This window comes from Patiria miniata, unplaced genomic scaffold, assembly GCF_015706575.1.
Source record: "Patiria miniata isolate m_02_andy unplaced genomic scaffold, ASM1570657v1 HiC_scaffold_13, whole genome shotgun sequence".
Lineage (NCBI taxonomy): Eukaryota > Metazoa > Echinodermata > Asteroidea > Valvatida > Asterinidae > Patiria > Patiria miniata.
The window spans coordinates 8,612,134-8,631,909 of NW_024037051.1; the positions used below are offsets into that span (position 1 = coordinate 8,612,134).

The 19,776-nt window shown below is 39.7% G+C and overlaps 1 protein-coding gene across 22 annotated transcripts in view; it reads left to right on the forward strand.

Moving 5' to 3' along the window:
* The window catches only part of LOC119721196 (titin-like), a 210,720-nt gene that overhangs the window by 138,347 nt on the left and 52,597 nt on the right, over window positions 1–19,776 (forward strand). For 20 of the 22 annotated variants that reach the window (XM_038191122.1, XM_038191102.1, XM_038191117.1 and 17 more), the window contains 6 exons: window positions 296–1,567; window positions 2,935–3,077; window positions 3,539–3,704; window positions 4,354–4,482; window positions 5,339–5,536; window positions 10,702–11,007. In XM_038191122.1, the coding sequence (XP_038047050.1) occupies window positions 296–1,567; window positions 2,935–3,077; window positions 3,539–3,704; window positions 4,354–4,482; window positions 5,339–5,536; window positions 10,702–11,007 (2,214 nt within the window). The remainder of the gene's footprint in view (window positions 1–295; window positions 1,568–2,934; window positions 3,078–3,538; window positions 3,705–4,353; window positions 4,483–5,338; window positions 5,537–10,701; window positions 11,008–19,776) is intronic. The other 2 variants (XM_038191121.1, XM_038191119.1) reach the window with 1 other exon arrangement.

Sequence of the window (19,776 nt, forward strand, 5' to 3'; positions counted from 1 at the left end):
AGAGATTCCCACCTTTAAAGACTGAAATTCGACTACCCAAAACATTTAATGTCCATCTAACCAACATTATTTAAAATGTGTTCATTGGATCTTGGTCAAATCTTTAGTTGATTTATTTCATTTGTCAGTTCTGCCTGTACCACTGCATGAATTATTAATTGATAATTGAAAGTTCTTGCATCGGAACCAATTTGTTATTTAAATGTGTCCAACAGGTTTTACTCGTTGCATGCATCAACTTGTGTTTGTTCTCCCTAACTGTTTTGTTTTTCCCTAACACTTTTTTGTTTTGTAGCCGAGGAAGAGAAGCCGATGAGTGAACTTGAGAAACGTTTTGCCAAAATGCATGAAGAAACCAAATCCCAGACACCTCCCAAGCCTAAACCCAAACTCCCTCCTCCAGTTGCCCAGAAACCTTCCAAGACAGCCCCTCCGTCACTAGAGACCTCAGCCTCTCCTCCCGTTGCGAATGATCAGGAGGCTCCCATTCAGGCTGAAAGGGTGGAACCAGTCCAGCTGAAGATAAAACTCGATGACGGAGAGTTTGTTGAAGATGTGGTGAAACCTAAGCAAGTTAATAAGGACTTTGCCGCTGTCCCGTTTACATTGGAAACCACCCTTCCTTTCAGCTCAGAATCAGAAGATGATAATGAGCCCTTAGTTGATGAGGTTCTAAGTGCAGAGAAAAAAGAAGGTCCTGAGCAGGTCAAACTTGATCACATCCTTGCTGATAAGCCACGTCCGAGAAGCAGCTCAGAGTCATCAAGCAGCGATGACTCGGAGCAAAATTGTGAAACGAGCATCACACCCAAACCAGCAAAGGCAGTAGAGAAGAGTCCTTCGGAATCCTCAAGTGAGTCTGAATCGGACCATGTCTATGAGAAAGCAAGAGTAGATGAAGCAGCTCTACCTGTCCAGACTAAGATTGATGATCTTCTTAAATCATCTGACGAAGAGGAAGGAAAAGATGATTTGAAGGAGGATGGACCACCAGGCTCTTCCTCGAATGAGGATTACTACGAACAGCTCCACTCGGAGCCAAAAAAGAAGCGGTCACCGTCTGCATCATCTTTAGAAGGTTACCTGACCCCAGATGATGTCAAGGGTAAGAAGGAAGATGATGGAGAATACCTGACTCCTGATGCTGGCAGAAAAGATAAGAGTAAATCCGTTGAGTCTGAAGGATCCAGCTCATCAAGATCTAGTGAATATGAGGAGGTAGGGTCTCAAGATGAACCAGTAGCCGCAGCTTCCAAACGGGATCCGTCTTCGCGTTCAGCCAAACCCATGGCTCCCAAGATCATCGTTCCTCTTGAAGACTTCACCTGCAAAGATGGAGAAGACGTCTTCGTTGACGTGGAATTTGTAGCCTCCCCAAAGCCAGAAGTCCATTGGTTTCTTGACGAAGTCCCCATTCGCCATTCCGAAGACTTTGAAATCGTGATCGACACCACCAGTAGTTCCTTGTGTATCCCCGAGGCTTTCCCTGACGACTCCGGAACGATCAAAGTGACGATTAAAAACAGCGAGGGTGAAGCATCCTGCTCTGCATGTTTAACCATTGAAGGTAGTGTTTGTGATTTTTGAGGTGATTTTCACAGGTGGCGTGATTGCTAACATTGGTCGCTGTCATTGCACTAACACTCTTCATTGTTTCATCTGGATCTTTGAAGATCCAACCACAGGCAAACTCTGTTAGACCATTTTAAGCTGATTGAGCAGAATACACAACAGGTTTCCCTATTGCTTTATATTCATGCATAGTCAACCAGCTTCAAGTGCACTGTTTGGGTGGATTGTGCTCTTTTAATATGATGGTTTATAAGTGTACATGTTTTGACTGTTTTAAGTGCACTGCCATCATCGTTTCTTCAGCACAGAGATGCTTTCTCTATCTAACATCTCCGAGGTATTGACACTTCATAATGACACTTCATTTGGAATGCACTTCTTTCATGATCTTCTTCAGTTTAGATTTGCACTCAGTCGTTTTGAGATTGTTCTTTCTTGCTGTATTCAATGGAAACATATTTTCAGCATTGGCATTACATAGTCACATTCAGTGATGAATTGATGAACATGTTTCTAGAGATGAGTTGTAGATGTTTATCAATTCACAGCATTTATCTACTTTCAAAATTGTACTCTTTATTTTCTGACCTTTTTTCTGGACTAACAAATTCACGTTTTCCCTGCGGAAACTAACAGATTTCATTTCAGCGATTTCCTTCATAGCCTTCATCATCTCTGTATTAACTTTTCTCTGCACATCACGGTTGGCCCTTTCTTTCATATTAACGCCTTCTCTTCCAGGAAAAGCAGTATTTGGACTTAAAGTAAACCATCATGGTTCTGCTAACAAAAACTAATTGCTCAGTAACTGAAGAATTCAAAAAGAACACTGGCCTTTGTCTCCAGAAGAAAAACATGTTTACAAATGCTCCATAAATACCACATGTCTACACCATGTCCTGCTTTAAATCACTTCTTGATCTCCAGCTCTACAACTGTTAAAACATGTAAGACAACTGTTGTAAGTGTTAGAAAAATTAGTAAGTTACATGCAACATTTTGCATAGTTTTGGGTTTTTGTTGGTGAATTATAATCAATAATGTTCACAATGATATATTAGTTGTCTTACTGTTTTATCCTCTTCAAATTCCCCCTTTCATTCACATATGCAGACATGCTCACAGCCTCAATATTTGAATAGCTAACATTTGTCAACTCATGGTGTCTCTTCATATTTATGCAAATTGTAGACAGGTTTGTTTGAACAAAGACCCGAAGCCTCATCAAAGCACAAACACTCTAACTTAAACCAAATAAAAAATATTTGTCAAAGTTGGCAGTGTTGAAAGTTATTCTGATTTCATTCATTTCTTTAAAGATGTTGTTTAAACGGGCTCATTTGACCTTTGTCTTAAAACCAGATTCTCAAGCCAGCAAGTCCACTCAGGGTCAGGCTCCTGAGTTTGTGATGCCGCCTCAGAAGACCGTCACTACAGCAGGAGAGCCAGCTAGATTCACCGTCAGGGTAGCTGGCTCACCCGAACCACAGGTGGAATGGTTCAAGGTAAGCAATGAAAGGAAAAATGGCTTTGACATAGAACCTGCGAGGATCGAAATGTAACTGTTTTGGGAGGAAAAAAAAATTGAAAATAAGGTCAATCTGGAGTCTATAGACCCCTTGCATTGAGCAGCCATGTTTGAGGTGTTCTGTGGGCTCATCTGGCCAGTGTTTATCTTGGAATTCAGTGGCATTAAACAAGTGAGAATATTTCCTTTCCCCTTAGTTAGCATAGTGTCCATTTATGCTGCAGGGAGGAAAGAGGAAAGTTGTGGTAAAGTGACCAGCCTGAGGACACAACATGCTGTACTGTGGCCATTAGCTGGATTTGAACTCTTCCAACTCCCCCTCAACAGACCCACATATCCATATTGATTTTTTTTTTTATCTTAAAAGAAGCTTCTTCTACTGTCATAGTTTTGCTTCCTTTTTGTTTGTCTCAACTTCTCTTGGTCTGACACTCATAGGCCGGCCAGAAGCTCTCGACCAATCCTCGCTTCAAGAAACTGCAAGATGAAGATGTCCACACGTTGCTTCTCCTCGAAACCCGACCAGAGGATTCAGGAATGTACCGCTGCGAGGTCATCAACTCGGCTGGCTCAGTCAGCCACACTGCTCATCTGGTCGTTGAACGTAAGTTTCTCTTATTTTTTTTTCCTCGTGGAATTTGCAGACCATTTGGCCAAGGCCAGGGAAGACAGGAAGAGACATGAATTAAAGAGAAAGAAATGGAAATCAGTTATAAAAGAGTAGGAACACAGGATACTGGCAAAGAGTTCCATATTGAAGCCAGAAATCGAATAAAATCAGTGAATAATAAACTCTTGAATAATCTTTTTGCTTGAATAATCTTGCATAACAAAAACGTTCCAATATACCAACTCGTCAGTGACAATATTATATGGATGGGAGGAGACATCTTGTGTCACTTTCGTACAGCAGACGTTCCATGGCAGGATATACTGCCCCTTAATTTTGGTACTGCATTGCTTCACAACTTTCTTACACACCTGTTTGTGGAAAGAATGTAGTATCCATACACTACTTCAGTGGTTGTGTACAAAGTCAACGGAGAGTTAAAAAAAAAATTCTAAGCATTTCCTAACAAACTTCGAAAAAGTTTCTCAGTCCCAGATTCATGTCTTTTGAACATATTTGCACTGACTGACCTGTATTGAGATAATATATGAAGGAAAAAGTGGCGTCAGGTTGCAACATTCTTTCCCTGTTTGTGATCAAGTATAATTCAAACACAAGGGGTGATTGTCTTGATACTCCATAGGAGGTGAAGCACCCGATGCAGCTGTACCAGGAGGGGGCCAGGCACCTGTCATCCACACTCCCATTAGAGATACTGAGGTAGGAGAGGGAAGCCCTGTGGAGTTTGCTTGTCAAGTATCAGGAATTCCAGGTAAGTATCTCATGTATACTTCTTAACCAGAAACTGATTTCATAGGTTGTGAATGGTGTGTTTTTTTGTAAACAATGTTGGGCTTCTGCCAGCGTCATGTAATAGAAGATTATGCTAGTGCTTTTGAGCCCTTAAGGAAAACTTTGGAGAGATTTGCTCGTGTGAGATTTGAACTGAAGACCACTTGCTAATTGGTTATTAACCACACAACTAAGATGCCTTCAATTGGCTTGCTGATTTGAGTCCGACTGGAAAAAAAGGGTGAATTGCGCGAGGAAGACCACAGCTGAGCATTGTTGACAAGTTGTGAAAGGACACTGGTCTCACTACCCGCAATAAATGTATGAGGGACATGAATGTAAATAAGCCTGTGGATTGGGAAAAAAGCTTTGGGAGAACCCTAGAATTTTGAGGCCAAAATTTGATCTGTAAGCTCAAAATACCCCATCAAAGAAGACGAACATGGTACTTAATGGCTGCTTGAAATCTTTCAGATCATAAACATAAAACCTTTCTTCATATTGCACTGGTGCCATTTGTTAGGAATATTCCCTGATTTCAGGATTGTTTGTCATATTTTTCCCGATTTCAGGATTTTTTTTAAAGAATCCCTTTTGAAATCTGGCATTCGTTAGGTACTTTTCCAATAAAAGGGTTTTTGCATATAAAAAGTTTATGTAGAACAAACACGGGTGTTTTAATGGGTGCCTTCAGGCAAATGTGAACATATTCCATAGACCCTGTACAGCTCTGGGGGCCTTGGTGACCCTCAAATCCTCTGCCGATTATTTCATGGAAGTTCTTTTTTCCCCAAAATCTCACCCCTGATAATGCTACTCTGTCCCCTCATGTACAGCTCCATCCATCTCTTGGTATCTCAACAATGCCATCATCAAGCCGTCCCGCTACTTCCGCATGATCTACGAGGACGGCATCGCCCGTCTCCAGATCAACGAAGTCTTCCCAGAGGATGCAGGCACGTACACCTGCGAGGCGCGTAACGGGCCAGGTGCAGCGGCAGTAGCAGCCTGCAGTGCTAGGCTGACAGTTGCAGGTGAGTCCTCGGGAGAAGATTTGTAAACGCAACGTGAGGTACTCGACCAACTGATCGATTCCATTAAGCCCTGCCCTGTCATGTGTTGACCAATCACAGCGTGGTTTATGTTCGGTGTAAGTCTGACAGTGACGAATAGTTTATAACATGCTTGGCCTTAACATGGAGTGTGGCATGAGAGGGGCCCACATGTTGTTACCCGTGCATTGTTGACCATGTGGGCAGGGCATAATGGATAGATCATTGAAAATAACCCAATAAGAGTAAATTTTAATAGACAAGAGTCAATGATGGAGTAAGTTTACATTTGTATTCATGAAGAGACTCCAACAGTTAACTTGGAGCAATTCACAAAGTGTCTTACAGTAATTTTTTATTACGACAGTAAAGTATGGGATTTTTTTTTAAAGAAAATTTGTTTGTCTTTATTGCACTCGCATGCTGTAGCCTTGCCGTTTAGTGCTCTTACGATCATTTGAATTTTTTTATCGAGTATAAAAGTAAATAAATAACATTTAATAAACTCTAGTAATGGTAAACAAAAAGTGTATTCAAAATTGTTTAAGAATAATCATGTGTGGTAAAAGTTGTAGTTAGGAGTGGTTTGAAAAAAGACACGGGAGGTATTGAAAATCGAATATTTCAGCATTGGTTGTATTCATGTTGAGGCTAAGAAAAAGATTCAAACTAATAGAGGCTAAGAAAAAGATTCAAACTAATAGTTCTAGTAAGTTCAATATAATACTTGTCTTATTGGGATGAAAAATGTTTTGAAAAAAGAAGAATTTAATGGATGGTTGAACTTCCAATGTAATTGTTATGAGACAAGCTTGACAAAAACAAATACTGCAACGTAATTTTCTGCATTATTTTTAAACCTCTGGAACTGTAACCATGCTTAGTTTTAAAGTGTTCAGCATGTGATCGCGCAAGCTTGATTTTATTTTTAATATCAAAAATAAGATTGCACCTATATTTTTTACAGAATATCATGTGATGCTTAATGTGTAGATTCTCATTTTTTAAGGGACAAAAAAGTGAGAAATTTTGTCAAGCTTGGCTCTGCCAGACGCCTTTCGTTGGAATGTTTTGCACTCTGATTATATTGATCGAGTGAAAAGTGGAAATTCAACCACATACTGCCGATGTATCTTGTAGATAAAAATAGGGAGAAGCCGATATGCATCTTGTTAACTGCTTCACATACTTGGTTGGAGACGAAGTAATGGTGCTGGGCGGTCTAACTTCTTTCATTGGTGCAAGCAGTTTTATGGCTTAGTTCGAATTGAGTGCTTTTTGGTCTTCGGCTGTTGATCGAACTGTTGGGGTGCAAATGCCGAGCCGTAGCCAATAAGACTTGATTGGGAATCAGCCAGGCTGCTATTAACAGGTGGAGTTCATATGGTGCTTTACATTTTCTTAAATGATAGCAATTGCCAAGTTTAGTACAAGTTTGCGGCACGTTGGGCTGACTCGGTGTAATTGACGTGTAACAGATGCTGATGGTATTGGATTAGAGCATCAAGACGAAGACCTTAATAGATTAGCTGACCTAATCCCACCACTCATTCACCACATATATATTCATTATATATTAAGTACATGATTTGGTTTACTAGAAAAATGCATGATAAAATACCAACAAGTCCTTCAAATATGTCACGTATGTGGAGGTTTTACGATATAAAATTTCTAGTACTCATGAATAGTTGTACTGCCTATGCCTTCAAATGAACTGCTACCTCAAAATATTACCTGGTTTTTCACCCTGTCCTGAAAATGTCTGCATTACTGATTAGTAACATCCAGAGAAAAGAGTCTTTAATAGTCAAACCTGTCCCTATAACTGTTGGCTGTGTCCCTAATTATATGACTGACTTTCATGCCACCTACATGTCTGGTTTTTAAACTTACGTATAAGTTTTAGTTGTGTCCAGTGTTTCACCAGCCCAGCTGCATGTCCAAATTGATAAATTTAGTATTCAGAAATGACATTGCACAATTTCAAAACCTGTTTCAATTACATCAGTTCACTATTCATTTATGCACTGAAATAGTCAAACTAGCTTAGTTATATATGTTTTCAAAATTTGTGGACATAGTTATGCAAAATGTAATATTTTTTTTGTCATTGCACTTGCAAAGGAACATGCTAAAATAATAAAATCATTAAAATTAAATAATTTTTAGTTAGGCAAAATTAAATGTTTCGACAGAGTACTATGCACCTTTTAAAAAAAAATTTGGTATAATTGTGTTTTACTTCTTTTTTTTTTGGAGTTTGAAGTGTGCACAAAAACAAAAGTAGAGTGAGGCAATATTAAGTTTTCTATAGCATGTAATCCTTTATAGTTAGAAAAAGAAGACGAAGAAGAAATATGCACAAGTTTTATAGCCTTAAGTTTTTAATTTTACAATGCAATATTTTAAGGAACAATTCTACTTGCACAATTTTAGATCTGAAATGCACTTTCTTAGCCACAGAATCACTGAAGTGAAAAAATACAAAAGAACTTTAGAAATACAAGAGATGTAAGCTATTTCTGAAAAGAAAATTAGGATTAAATTGCACCTAAAATTTCATAAGTGAAGGTCATTTTATGCAAACAGATTGTAGCAAACAAATGCAGTTTGCAAGATATCTGTTGGTGTTTTTAAGTTTTTAAGTGCGCAAAACTTGCAGGCTTTTGCATTCTGCTGTTCAAAAAAAAGCATGGTTTTAGCTCTTTAGTCCTCTTTGTTTTTGATGTCTTGATTTTGATTTTGATTTGAAATGTGCTTCCTTAGTCTTTCAGTATTGATTGGTTTTTTTATTTGGATGCAATGGCTTTTCTTTCATTTCTATGCAACCTATGTGGTGCAAATTGAATTTTTATCAAAGGATTGATATAAACGAATAATTTATATGTGCTGTCTACCTGTAGCATTAACTACGCGTATCTTGTGTTCTAGGCTTTTTTAAAATGTACTTTACGTAAATCACAGTGATTTAAATTGATAGATTGATTTTGTTATAACTCTAATTGTTTTTGTACCCAGTGGTTTCAATTTTTTTTTTAAATGCATGTGTTTTAATTGTTTTTGATTTTCAAATGTTTTCAGAAATTTCTTGATTTTCATTTGGTAATACTTACAATGTAGATTTTTTTTCTGAATCAGAGCTTTCAGATTTAAGCCACTCACATCTAAGTTAGCTTCGGCTCATGGTATACCAAAGTGAAATCACTTTTTTGGCTTTTCAGTTGTTGTTTTTTCATTGTTAGTGAACTGTTTGATTATTCTAGACTGCTAGGGCCTGTTTGTTGTGATACATTTTTAGTTTAAACAAGGAGAAACAATGTTGTAGTGTTTCTCAAAATGTCATCTGGCATCGTTTGTTTTTCTCTACGAAAGCATGACCAAAGGTTTTAAAGTATCATATTAACCCTAACCCTCCCAGATGCTTCAACATCCACCAGGAGGTTTTGTAGGGTTTTGTAGGATCGAGGAAGGAAGAGATCGGCCACTGTTAGTTACGTTGGGCTTGATGTCTTTTGAAAGAATGGGCCATGGGTACCTCCAGAGTGGTGGATTTTGAAGGATTTGGGAAAGTCTCTAGCAAAACATAAATGCCTCTAGAGTTGGGGTTAAGTATGAGCTGGTTCCCGTAACATTGTAATGAATCTAAACTCCCTTGAATGGAAAACTGAAGAGCTGTACAATAAAATGCTTTTAGAAGCAGTGGGTTTGCAACCGCACATAATGTCTCCAATAGTGATCAATCAGCCTCGTGTTTTTGGTCTTGAAAAACTACAAGAATGCAATTTCAGAATCAAAAAAAAAGAAGAAAAAAGTGGAAATACACCTTACAGTTTTGAAATTTTGCAATGTGACATTTGCTTTTGTGTGATTTTGCTTTTGCGTATCGATTTAAGCAAAGACAACATTTTAACAAAATGTGTGTTTGTTACAGCATTTTTGATATTTTTTAGTTTCGTATTCACTTTTTAAGTAAATCACATTACCGAAATTGCATTCTTGTCTAAAAGAAGAGGCTGAATTGTACACATATACTACAGTGCTAATGGTTAATAACATGGTGCCGGTTAAAATTAATTGGATAGAGGTAAATGAATTCATAGAGGAATTGGAATCTTGAATGTTCACAAACCGTCCCTTTATGTGTATTCTTAATATTTCTTTGAAATAACGTAACATTACCAAAACCACAGTCGAAGAGCCATACATAAATTCTTGGAAATTTTTTTAAGTGTACATTTTAGAAAAGTAATACTCTAACAAATTAGTCTTACTCGAATAAATTAGTCTCAAATTTTGACTCGGCTGTCATGCATGGTAATTTCAAAGGCTTCGGAAAAAAGGCAAAACATGTTTGCATTTACTTGCTGAAAATTCATCTACCTTGAGTATTGTGTAATTTGTGTTGGTAATGATTAAGAATACACATTGAATAAGGTGACTTAATTGGAATGGACATTTAAAGATTCCAGGTTCATCTTCAATTTCCTACCTTCCAGCATTGATGGTAACAACAAACTAATCGCTTATTCCTTCATCCAATCATTAAAACAACTTCCAGAGGTAAAATCTCATTCATATTTTAACCATTGTTCTTGCACCAAGCACTTAGCATTGTATTTATATGTGGCAATCCAGCACTGCACAGCTTCTTGCTAAAACGGGACAGGCATGGCCGCACGCTTGCACAATTTCTTCAATTGAAGTGGGATGCATTCCTTGATTCCAAAAAAAAAAAATCCCTTCTTAAGCTTTCATGGCTTATCACACCTAATCCCCTATTTCCCCTGACATAATCAAAACTTTTAACCAGCTGAATCTGATATGGACCAGTTTGAACTGGTTCTGACTGGTTATTACATTGGCATGGCCAAAGATGCACGTGTCACTCCCGACGGCTGATGCAATGTGCAGTTGCTTCCTAATACCACTATTCCATTAACTACAACTTCATTACTATTAATCCATATCATAAATAAATCTCACAAACCCAAACCCGGATTTTAAGGTAATACATTTCGGTTGCAAACCCACTGAAAATTGTATGAAGTATTCTTTTGGACCAAATCTTTTAAATGAAAAAAAAAAGAAGATCTTTCACCATGAATCCCACCATCTCACTCTTCTGTCTGTGTCCTACCTTTCAGTTGAAGAAATTCAATCGGCGGCCGTGCCCCCTAAGTTTGTAAAGAAGATTCAAAAGGTGGAGGTCACGGAGGGTCACCCGGCCCGCTTTGACTGCAAGGTCACAGGCAGTCCCCGACCCGAAATCAAATGGTACCTAGAAGGGAAGGAGATCGTGAGCTCGCCCTACATGAGGATCTCAGACGAGCCGGACGGAACCTGCTCCTTGGTCATTCAGGAGGTGTTTGCAGATGACTCGGGACGGTTCACCGTCAAGGCTTCCAACCCTGCTGGGGAGGTGACTTGCAGCACGTTGCTCGTTGTGGAAGGTAAGTCTGTTTATATTTTTAGCGGGACTTGTGTATGAAAAAGAAGAAGCTTCGGAAAGAGAGAGAGAGATTGCTAGCTGGAATCTTGACAGTGTGATAGCATCTGAATCCCGTGGTAGTGAAAAGATTTGGTCCCATTCCCACCTTCTACCTTTGCCATTGAGGATGCTTTGGAAAAACTGCTCTGACTAAATCCTGCCTAAAGCTGTTGTGCCTTCTGCGGAACAGTTGGAGGACCACTGTTCATTTATCAGTTTGATACACCGTTGTACAAATTTAAAAAGCTTTGGCCACCCTCGTTTCATGTTCATTTATGTTCAAATAAATCGTAAATGAACAATTTGGACATATGATTTTGTTACAAGATATCTGAATACCCAGAGTCAAGTCTGTGAGAAAAGCTGCTGCCCAAGTTAATCCCATCCTCCTCTATCCGGTTTTAGTTCATCATCTGTTACCTGCATCTGTACAATACCCGCAAACTCCTTAATAGGATATCCCGCACAGGGCACAGACACGGTACTAAGCAGCCTTAAGAACCCCCTTTGTGAATGCGAGAAGATTTGTATTGTTGATTGTAGATTTGAAGACATACTTTGTGAGTCCCTAATATCTACCGGTAGAGGGTTCCGTTGGGCTACAGTTCTTGGCAATAAGAAAAACTTGTAGCAATCCTTATATGTTTGAGGACAAGAGAATGAGAGTTATTGATGATAGCATGATCCTGTAGGGATGAGGGCGAAAAAAAAGGATTTGTAGGAGTATCTGAATACGTGTTTTCTGACCGTGAAGATTTTGTTTTAGAGATTATGGAGAAGAATCAAGTGGAGCTTGTGATGTAAAGGAGAGCAAAAACAAGTGTCAAAATAAAATCCTACTTTTCACTTATCCCTTTTAAAAAGTATGTCTTGTTTCCTGTATGTCCTGTCCCTGGCTTGTATTGGTTTGTTGTAATCAGTAAATGTTTCCCAATATGGTCAATAAAGCGAATACAATTTACCCACATTTTGGTTGCCTCTCTCTTTGTCTGCTTGTGTCTGCCGAGCTATTAATACCTAATACTGACTCCAAATTTATTTTTGTCCCAATTTTGTTGTTGCTAGAAGGTTATAGATTCTGTGTTTGCATCGGCATGAAAATTTGATGATTCACTTTGAGTACTAATGTTGTCTTTTGCAAATATGTGTTGAAAATATTAAAAACGGAAGAAAGATATGTTCTGATTACGTTTACATGTGTTATTTTGTTCAACTTTTATTTTCATTGTGTGCCACAAAAAAGCTCAAAAACTTGTTCATAATTTCCTGAAATTCGCCAAATCTTTACATATTGTACACAATAAGGTGTTCCAAAATTTTCTTTCTTTCCCTGAAAATGTTGATCTGGACCTGCATTTCTTGCCTAAATCAGTGGATTGAAATAAATCAGTACACTCTTCGGATCAGTCTGTTGTCTATAACAAGGAACATGCTGAAATTTACAATTATCATACAATTTGAAGCATGCGCAATATGTCTGTCTGAGTTAGTTGACACCTGCATGATGTGTGACTCTTTCCCCATCCAAATGTTTCTTGAATTCCTGAATGTCCAAAAATTGCTAACCGCATCTGATTTCCTTCACCTGTTTTGAACCTCCCACCCAAGGATAACACGTTTGTAAGTATAGTTTGAAATATTTTTAGTTTGTACTAAAATTGTAATGCTCCCGATTACACCTTTTTATGTTGAACTTTATACATGTTATATATGAGATGTACTTGTCATGGTTTATATATGATATATATCAGTGATCTGTTTATATTCCTGTCCACCATCTTTTTACTTCTTTTTGTAACCTATTCCTCCCAATAATTACCTTGCATGTGGTTAGTAGCACTTCGTGATTATTAAATTCAATAGATTATACTGTCAGAAGCAATTTACCCTAGATTTCCTTAATCCTTATAATTTTTTTAAATTTCAACTGACACCTATAGTGCATGCATACACTAAATTAAAACATTGTTCTTGCGTGTGCATTCCAACAAAAGTTTTTGGTTTTTGTCAATAGTGTAATGAGGATTACAGTATCGTTGATTATAGTACAACAATTTTCCACCATCATGTTTATAAGCTCATTGAGAGATGTCAGATAGCAAAATTCCTCATTGTATGTTTTCAGCTGGTGCTCCAGAAGGAGTATGCCCGCTAAGTTTCAGCGAGTCATACGGAGGTGACGTCAGCGGGGCTTACAGCGCTGAGCAGGGCCTAGACACCTCTGAGGACACCGATGAAGACATTGACGAGCTCCTTCCATACGACGGTAAGGTTGCCTTCCCTCTGCCTGTCAAGCGTGAGGTCAAGAAGCCACATGTCCACGCCGTTCCCGTCATACAGAGACCGCCAGTCGAGGCCGAGAAGCCTCATCCTGAGGGACAGGTGCAGAGTGGGACGTCGACTCATGAATCGTCTCCATCACAGCCCTCTGAGCCTTCACAACCATCACAGCCGCTGCAGGTAGTATTCACAAACCTTATAATGTCAAACTTGAAGAAATCCTTTTTTTTCCAGACTGACGTCAAATGCAACAGCAACATCGAACATTTCATAGTGTATGCTACCACATTGGATACTAACTGCCAAACAGTTGGTCCCAATCCTAGTTTGGGTACATAGGATTATCACATATGATATTCATAGGATATTCATAGGATTATCACATAGGATATTCATAGAAGCAGGAATGCAAACTTTCTCCTAAAATTCTAAAAAAAACAGGCACATTCAAGAGCAAATGATGCATTTTTATATAAGATTTGAAGAAAAACTAAAAAACATGCCCTATAGCATTGTTTATGATTTTTTTAAAACATGTTTTGTTGACAACACTGATCCATGTTATTGAATGTTACTTTACATATTAGAAGATGGCAAACCTACATGGCAATATCATTTATGATGAAAAAAAAATATCAGCAAGGAATTACGATTGCTGTTGCAGATTTCATGAGCTGAAGCATTTGATATTCTGATTGATGGTTTGTTTTTTTACATCATTACCTATACATATACATCTGACATTTATAAGATTTTGTAATTCAAGACACATTTTTTAATGCCTTCTATCTCCGAGAGTGATCATGTAAAGCAAAGTACCTGCCAAACAAATAAGAAATAGCGTGAAGTCCATTTTAATGATACTTAAACGGCAAATTACACAGGTCAGGTGTGACAGGGACTCACAAAAATGTCACACTTTTGGCTCCAACTTTATGGAATGACCCAAATGCTATATTTACAATATTTTAACAGGGGACGTCTGCAGCTGCTGAAAAACCAATCACAATGACAACCAAAGTTGTGGAGGAAGCAAAACCCTTCGCAGGACGTACAATGAAAACCACAACCACAACAAAGAAGGAAACAAAAACAGAGATCACACCTGAAGTCACTCGTACTCATCAGACACAGGTGCACCAGCTACAAACACCGACAGCTGTCCCGCACCCGCCTCCAATGAAGAGAATCATGGAGGTTCGCATCCCGCCGACTTTCACCAAGTTCATCAATCACTGTCGCGTGCCGGAGGGCCAGACGGCAAAGTTTGACGTCACCGTTGTCGGAACCCCGAGGCCAGAAATCTGGTGGTTTAGGAACGGCGAAGAGCTCCACGATTCTCCAAACATCAAGATCGTTGTTAGGGATGACGGGACGAGCACGCTGGTGTTTCAGCGAGTCCGACCAGAGGATCACGGGAAGATCACTTGTAAAGCTGAAAATCCTGCTGGATTGGCGTCGTGCACTGCTAAGCTTATTGTTGAAGGTGAGATTACAGACATATTTGATAAATGCTTTGTGATTTGTTACCTGTAAATTAGAGGTTAATTGCTTGTATAAATATGAGTGAAATCTTGAAAAAAAAAAAGTTAATTGTTTGTCTTCTTTCAAAAGGAATTACTCCATTTAGAAATTTTAGTCAAATCATAAGACCGTAGAGCCTTCATAGGTCAAACAGTCAAAATTGCAGTCCATAGATGATCTGCCTATGTATTAAATTGGAACCTTGGAAATCTTGACCCAACCCTATTCTTTAACTGACGTGCGACATTCAGGCCATTTCCCTAAAAGAGATTCTTACAAACTCAATTGCATAAGTTGCAATGTTTTAGAAGCCACCGCCCTTACTTTGGGTGACAAAATTGTTAAGTCTGTACTAAGTTTATCACAAGTGAGGTCACAAGTAACAGGGTGAACAGTGACAAAGAAATGCCTTTTTCACAGCTCATTTAAAGGTAGAGTCCATCATTTGTAATTTGTGCATTTTGTTCGTTTGAAGCAACAAAAGAGTTCAAAATCTAATGAAGGATACTGAGCAACTAACCTGATGAAGTTTCAGCTAAGCTTCAGCTGTACATTCCGAGAAAAACAGCATTCTAAGATCTCAATTTCAAATCAAAAGTTGCTGAATCATGTTTTGAATTGTTTTGAATTGCAACTATTACGCGACGTCGCGCACTGATCCGACGAATTATAACAACCGCGCGCGCGTGTGCGTCGTTCGAATACTTGTGCGCGCTTCGCTGAATAACAAAACGAACTACTAATTTAAATTTTCCTACGGTGCTTCTTAAGAATCACCGTTGGAAATGCCTTCTTTCGTTGATTACTTCAAAATGACAGCTTCCCAGAAAGAATAATTTCACAGGGAGTTTAGTCTCCTTACTATCTTTCAACCAAGTTAGTTTTTCAACAATAATTACGCCAGTTACTTTTCGGATGGCTGCAAATGATGGACTCTACCTTTAAACAGCTCGTCATTCGACATGAGACTGGACAACTTGTGATTGTCTCGTGAGTTATAAAACACCGTACAGAAAGTAATAAAATAAATGATCATGCATTTGCCTGATATCTGTCATATACTGTCTCACGCTTCGTTGGAAATTTGAAACAGGCCCACATTAAAGAAATTTCTCTTTAGGTGAACTTGTACTCTCTTTAGACGAACTTGTACTAAAAAAAATTTGTACTTGTCCCTGAATTGTCACCATTCTAGCTCCTAGACGAGTTGTCCAAAGTGACACAGAGCGACCGCTCCGCTCCTCCTTCACCATGGCACCCGAAGGTTACTCCTCAGACTTTGAGATCCACATTAAGCCCAAGAGCAAGCGTGTTGTCAGGTCCACACCTCCAACATTCAACTCTCGTATGAGTAGCCAAGAGGTACATGAAGGTGGCAATGTAAGATTTGAATGCCATGTGTCTGGGCAGCCACGCCCGTCTGTCAGATGGTACAAGGTAAGAAAATATGACAAGTGTGTATTTGTCAATGTTTTCCATGATCAAATTTTGACCGTCAGGAATACATGTAATTACCTTTGACACATTTCTCACTTTCAAGAAAACCTTTTCTTTCTTTTCAATAGAAATTGTCTTGGATGTTTAAAAACAGATTTTTAATTGTATTTTGGCAATATGTCCATTTGAAAGAAACTTTTGTACCTCGTATTTTTGTATTATCCCTGTCATTGTCGCTATGAATGCTGAATAAATACATATTTGTCAGCACTACCGTAATTATCTTAGAAATTTTAAACTATAATGGGATACGTAGCGGCACATGAAATCGAGAGTAAGTTGATCATTTTAAAGCCTTTCAACTGATTTACAATAAATGAAAAAAAAGATACGTAATATTGCCTTTTCTGATCACTTTATATCTGTCATGTCTATCTCCTTCACAGAGTGGGAAAGAGTTACGATCTGGCAACCGCATTGTCATCAGGGTGACAGAGAATGGGCGGAATGTCCTAGAGATTAGGAATGTGAGGCCCAATGATGAAGGGGATTACATGGTACGAGCATCAAATCCTGCAGGCGAATCAACATGTATTGCAACTCTCAATGTCAGAGGTAAAGTCAATTGGCCATTCCGAGACCTGCTAAGCAGAAAGTATTGCATAGAAAATCTTGAACAATATCTTGAACAAATATATCCTCTCAAATTAGCTGGTTATCTAATAATGGCTGAGATAATTTTTTAATGATTTATTTGTTTCATTTTTTTTTGTCGACTATAGTTGACCCTGGAATTGATAGTGACATCAGTGAGGGTCGTCGCGAGATGAGAATTTGCATCGGTGTCGATAAAGCCCCTGGTGGGGTTGTCATCGATGACCAAAGCCCAAGAATCTCATACTCGCGTCGCCCTATCAACATCAACCTTCTCAGTGATGCATCCGAAGATGATGAGGTTCGGTCTGTGACGCGTAGGACAACCACCACGACACGGACCGTGACAGAGACCGTCACAGATGATGGGTCAGAGAGCATGAGATACGTGGACATACAACCAATGATAATCCAGTCCACGCATCAGCCCATGGTGACAATGGAACCAGAGTCTCGAAGACGGTATATGGTGGAGCCAGGAATGTATCCGGTTCAGCCAATCAATATCACGGTCTCCATCGGGGGATTTGGTGGCTACCAAGAGGTTAAGCCAGAACCACCCCACTTCCGACGACTTCTAAACGACGTGTCCATCCACGAAGGCGGGACGATACAGATTGAGTGTATCATCACTGGGCATCCCTTCCCAACCATTACGTGGTTCAAAGATGACCAGGTTGTACCTGATTCCCAAGATTACCAGTACTTGATCAACGGAAATCGTGTGAGTCTTGTCATTACTCATGCCGTTCCGCAAGACACGGGAGAGTACACTTGCCGGGCAGAAAATCCTCTTGGAACGTCAGCCTGTACATGCAGAATAACTGTTGGAGGTACGTTACATTTTTGTGATTAGCTGTTCATTGAAACAATTATTCTTTTGCTCGGTCTAGTTCCAGAGGCTGGTTTGGCAGTTTATCCATGTAAGTTTTATATTGTATGCTTCAAACTTTTGTCAAAGCCCATTATCCATTATTCTTACACAATTTTGAATTTTAGGGTTTTATAAAAATGTTGTCAAATGTTTGAAGTTTGTTTTTGTGTTTCTACAATTCAGGACCTTTAATCACTCAAGAGGACGACACGTCCCAGTCAGAGATAATTAGACGTGTCAAGAAGACAACTACAACCACTACCACAACCACAGTTGAAAGTGACACTGAGGCTCCTTCAGAGATTTCTTTCTCGGAGAGATCTGATCGCATCATCAGAACCCGTAAACCTCCGAGATTCATGAATGAGCTATTGGATATTGAGGTTCTGGAGGGCAGCACCGCCAAGTTTGATGCTCGTGTTACGGGCAGACCGATGCCTCGTATCCGCTGGTTTAGTGACGGAATAGAGATTCATCCTGGGGAGCGATACACACTTCACTATGATGACCTTGGTCATTGCTCGCTGACTATCCACAATGTCAGGAGAGATGATACTGCTGAGATTGAGTGCAGGGCTGTCAATCCAGACGGAGAAGAAGTCACAAGTTTTGCAGATTTGATTGTGAAGCCAATTCCTCGCAGTGAGCGCAGGCACAGACGTAGACGAGAGGCTCAAATCCTGCTTGAACATGGTGAAAGGCCAAGGTTTGTACAACCTTGCAGGCCACAGGAGATTCTAGAAGGCTACACTGCTCGCTTCACTTGCAAAGTCAATGGCAGGCCAACACCAACTATCACATGGTTCAAGAATGGCAGACCTATACCGAGTGATGAACGTTTTGAAATCACCTATGAAGATGATGGTACATGCACTCTGACAATTCTGGATGTGACAGTTGATGATGATGCAGAGTATATGTGCAAAGCTGTTAACCAGCTTGGGAAGTGTATAACCTATGCCGACCTGACTGTGCAGTTTGAGTCTCCAGATCGGAATCGAGATGTCAGCCTCATCACAACCACTATCCATGAGGAACCTGAAGAGGAAGGCAGTTGGACTGAGCGTTATGTTAACAGGCACACTGAAGATGGCAGAGAAGTTGTTGAGACTGTAACAACTAAGACAACGACAACGGTACGAACAGTCACATCTGACCATGAGAGTGGAGCAGAGAGTGTGACGGTTGAACTGCCTGCAAGAGGTCCTCAAACAAGACGACCTGTTTATCAACAGCCACCAGAAGAGCACACTCAGCAGGTTGTTATTGAGACTAGACGTTGGCCTGAAGAACCACCTCAGGATCGCGTTGAGACTGAGGCAGTGCATTATCAACCTCCTCGACCTAAACCATCCAGGTCAACTTTGCATATCCAACCTGAAGAACCCAAGGTACCAGTGGAGGAAGAGCCAGTTCAATCTGAGCAGAAGGTTGAGCCCAAGGTCTCATTGAAGCCCTTGGAGAAAATACCGGATTTGCATCCCCCTCCAGTTGTCAGAGAACAGGAGATCAAACCAAAGATGACAGAACCCAAAGAGGTTTCGTTGAAACCTCTAGAAAGAATCCCATCACCACAACAACCAGCAACAGTACATGAGCCAGAAATTAAACCAAAGGTGAAGCCACAACCTAAATGGCTTGACAGCCTTGATAAACTTCCAGTTGCCCATGAAGCTCCAGAGGTACATGAGCCACTACTTCAGCTGCAAGAAGTTGTGCCAACAAAGACACCTATCACTTTCCCAGATGTGCCAGAGCCAGAATATGCAGAGATTGTCGATGAGACAATTGTGCATCAGCAGATATATCCACAAGAAACTCCTACACGGTTCCCTGAGCCTGAGGAACCAAGAAGGGCACCTGTGAGTGATAGGAAACCAAAACCAGAACTGGCTGTTCGACCACTAGGAGCTCCTTCTTATGCTCCTTCACCTCACCTGCCATATGTGATAAGAGAACTGA